Source organism: Arachis ipaensis, chromosome B05 (genome assembly GCF_000816755.2).
Source record: "Arachis ipaensis cultivar K30076 chromosome B05, Araip1.1, whole genome shotgun sequence".
NCBI lineage: Eukaryota > Viridiplantae > Streptophyta > Magnoliopsida > Fabales > Fabaceae > Arachis > Arachis ipaensis.
The window spans coordinates 146643911-146647710 of record NC_029789.2 but is presented as its reverse complement, the minus strand read 5'-3'; the positions used below and the strand labels follow the sequence as shown (position 1 = coordinate 146647710).

Here is a 3800-nt window from a genome sequence, read left to right as displayed (position 1 = left end):
CATGTTTAGGCTTACAGGGTAATGAGAAAGTGAAGACTTGAAAGAAGGCATGTTGTCAGACAAGTGCACGCGACTCGCACGTGCACGAGCCTGGAGGCGCACCAAAGTTTGCATGCGCCTCAGCATATCCGCACTCTGCTTCCTCACAATGTGGCCTCTCACCAGTGCTTGTAACTTCACCAATGCTTTAAGTGCTCTCAATGCCCTCCTTGCCTTCAACATTCAAAAGATCCAAGAAGAAATGAATAACTGAATTAGGCAAATTAAGTATAGGATTAACAATATCATATTTTAATTAAATATATATCAAAAGAGCTGGTAGAAGAGGGTTGTCCAAATTAAATATTATGATTCCCATTTGTGAGATCACTACCATGAGTCTAAAACAATAATAAGATATACAAGATAGGGTACTATAGATAAGCATGGAATGTCAAAAAGGTATAGAATATTAAAAGCAAAGGAAAAGGACATTAGAGAGAGAATGGTGGGTTAGGGGGTTATGGAGGTAATGATTAAGAAACACAAATACATAGTGTAAAGTCACCCCTTATTGATATATCATTCCTTGTGTCACATTCCCCACCTTGACATGACACGAAATAATGAGCATGATGGCAAAAGGAGAAGACATATATAAATAACTAAGGTTAATTAACATAGTAGCCTTGCTATGTTTGAACACTATAAGAAAAGAAAGTAATGCTTTACAGCCTAACATGTTACTATAATAGTATCCTTAACAAGTGTTTACTTCGTTCAAGTTTCACGTGAAGGTTAGAACATCAACTTTTTCCCCCCTTCAAAAAAGTAAGTAAATTAGTAAACCCTTTTGGTTTTCACTTGTCAAATGACAAGAAACAACTTGTTCACAAATCACAAATCATAACCTTTTCATACCCCTTACCCAACCAAAATGAACGGTAGTTAGTAGTTACCATCATGCACGTGAATCTCCTATTCTTACATTCACTTATGAGTAAAAGACCAAAAATAACACATAAAAGGCCGAATGTATTTGTCAAATATGTTCCAAAAATGAATTCTGGTTGACATATTCATCCGATCAATAATTTGACTTTTTGACAGGATTATTTTGTTAGATAATTAAAACTTTGCGTATAAATCAGACAAATATTCAATTTTTCATGGATCGATTTTCCTTATCTTTCAATACTATTTTAACACTTCACTCTTTTAGTAATTAGTAAAAGAGAAATAATATTTGCATCACTTCACTCTTTTATACAATAAAGTAGCTAGCTAGCACCTAAGACATGGATGATGATGCATGGGTTGGCGCATGGAGGGCCACTACAAGTTGGGTGTTATTTTTGGGTACAAAGGGACATTCTAATTTGGCAAAAGGAAAGTAAAGTATCATAAGTAGCCAAGTATGTGGGGCCAATCTTAACTAAGATGACAATATTCACACACAAGGCTCCCATTTTTCCCAGTTAGATTTTATTGGCTTCACCTACTCTACAAGCCCTTTTGGTATGAATGAATCATATAATTCCTAGATTTCTATCACACAATCCTAATACTAGTAGTCTAGTACTACTCTCTTCCCATTTCTCACTGTAAAACCATGAGGACCAACATCACTTACAATGGGGTCCCAACTCCCAAGTACAGGACACAGGGCAGAACAAAAACACAATACACGAAATAATGCAGCTAGCATGTGACAACAATACATGTGGCACTCAATACTGTGATTTCATTTAATGAAAAAAAAATTAAGATAAATTAAGCACTACTAGTCTTCATTAACTGTGGTCCCTTTTCAGAAAGAGACCTTACTTCACTTCAATTCCTACCAATGCTCATCTTACAACAATTAGTATTATCTTTGGACAAGGGTTAACTTCATCACCACATGATAAGATAAACCAATGTTTTATATAATAATAATAAGAGAAAAACGTAGTTTGATGACCAAATATATTGAAATGATAACATGCACAAAATTTGTCGGCGCATCCGAAAGCGCGGACAAACAAAATGAACTTTCCAGAATCCAACCATCAACAAAAGTTTTATTCAAAGCATATTGCTTAAGAATATATATTAAAAAAAGTGATTAGTAACACAATTTTTTAAAAAAATAAATTTCTATAAAAACACTTTTACTTATTATGTATTTTTAACCAGCAATTTCTGAAGGAAATTAAGGGCCTGCCTAAGAAATCAACCATTTTTTTTAAAACTAATAATCAAGAAATGAAAAGTAAAAATAAAGTTGATTGAATGTTAATCGAAAATAATTGGATACTAGATTTCTTCTCAGAAAATAAAAACTCTTATCTAACAAACATCAACAATTAAGAGAATTTGGTATAAGATTTTAACTTTCTCCGAAGCAGGTAATTATTAACTTTGGGTCCATTAACTTTCTCCCAAGATAATAATAATATTCGGAAAAACGAAGATAGATGTGACATTTTGAAATTTGATTATCGCAGCCACAGAGAAACAGTTTAAAAAATATATAAAATACGATTATACTAATAATAATTAGAAACTCCCTTCAATTAAAAAATTGATTAACAAACGAAAAGTGAGCATACATCATGATTCACAGAGTGTGTCAATATGTTTGAAATTAGTAGTCCCGCTAAGAACACATAATAATAATAATAATAATAATAATAATAATAATTCCAATGAGTTATAGCTCAAATGTCATAGTCTCTCGATACTCAATTAAGAGATTGTGGGTTCGAGTCTCCTATCTTTAGTAAAAAAAAATAATAATAATATAATAATAATAATAATAATAAATATTATTTTGAAAAAGAAGAAGAGGTGAATCCAGAAAACCATGCAAAGAAAAAACAAGAAAAAACTCAGCATAACAACATTATTCTATGTTCATGATTCCGAGGACATTCTGGTAAAAAAAATAAAAGCTGAAATTTACCAAGTAACCACGGAACGCCGACTGTATTTTCACGGCGGCGATTTCCTCCGCCAGCCGGAGTTGAACCTGCGCCGGCGTGGCGGCCCCGCCGCCGCTGGTGAGCCTGACAACCTCTGCTGCGGCATGTGCGGCTGCGAGAGCTGCCTCAGCTACGGCGGCGGTTGCGGCGGCGACGGCGATGGCGTGCCTGTTGGGGTCCAAGTTGTCGGTGAAGTTGTCATAGCCGTTATTGTTGTTGGATTTGTTGTCTCTGGTGCTTTGTTTCACAAAGCTCCAGCTCCGTTTTTCCTTTCCCGGCGGCGGAGTATGGTGGTGGTTCTTCTTTCCTCCGCCGCCGAAGAGTCGCCGGAGAAACCCCATAATGATATGTGTTTTCCACTCTCAGCTCATTAGTAGAAAATTTTGACTGAGAAAGAGAGAGAGAAGGAAGCAAGTAAACGAAAAGAATTTAGATTTTAGAATGAAAGATTATTTACTTTTTTGGAGGACAAGGAGATTGGAGATAGAAGAGTTTGGGGAAGTGTGGAACTCTTATATGGAGTTTTGTGTGTTTTCTTTTTGCAGAGATTTGGATTTGGGAAGTGGTATCATGTTCAATGGTGTAAGCCCACGCGCTATTATAAGAGTTTGGTGCCACGCGCTGTTTGAATTGGGAATTTACTGTGCTGAATGCTGATATCAAAATTGAATAGTAATGGAGTAAAGCAATAATAGGCTTTATATGTGTTATACTTCATTCCTTCCAAATAAGCATAAGGAATAATCAAACAAATCCAATTGGCAAGAAACATGTCACTTGAATAGTAATAATACTATAGTTTAACGTAAATTAAGTGAATCTAATAAAATACTAGTGTTTCTTTTGGTTCATTGT

General features: G+C 35.0%; 1 protein-coding gene across 1 annotated transcript in view; it reads right to left on the bottom strand.

The window, feature by feature from the left end:
- LOC107644807 (protein IQ-DOMAIN 14) overlaps positions 1–3472 on the bottom strand; it is a 4858-nt gene extending 1386 nt beyond the window's left edge. The window contains exons 1-2 of the mRNA XM_016348732.2: positions 2927–3472; positions 16–213 (exon numbers count right to left, since the gene is read on the bottom strand). Of these exons, the coding sequence (XP_016204218.1) occupies positions 16–213; positions 2927–3286 (558 nt within the window). The 5' untranslated portion in view covers positions 3287–3472. The remainder of the gene's footprint in view (positions 1–15; positions 214–2926) is intronic.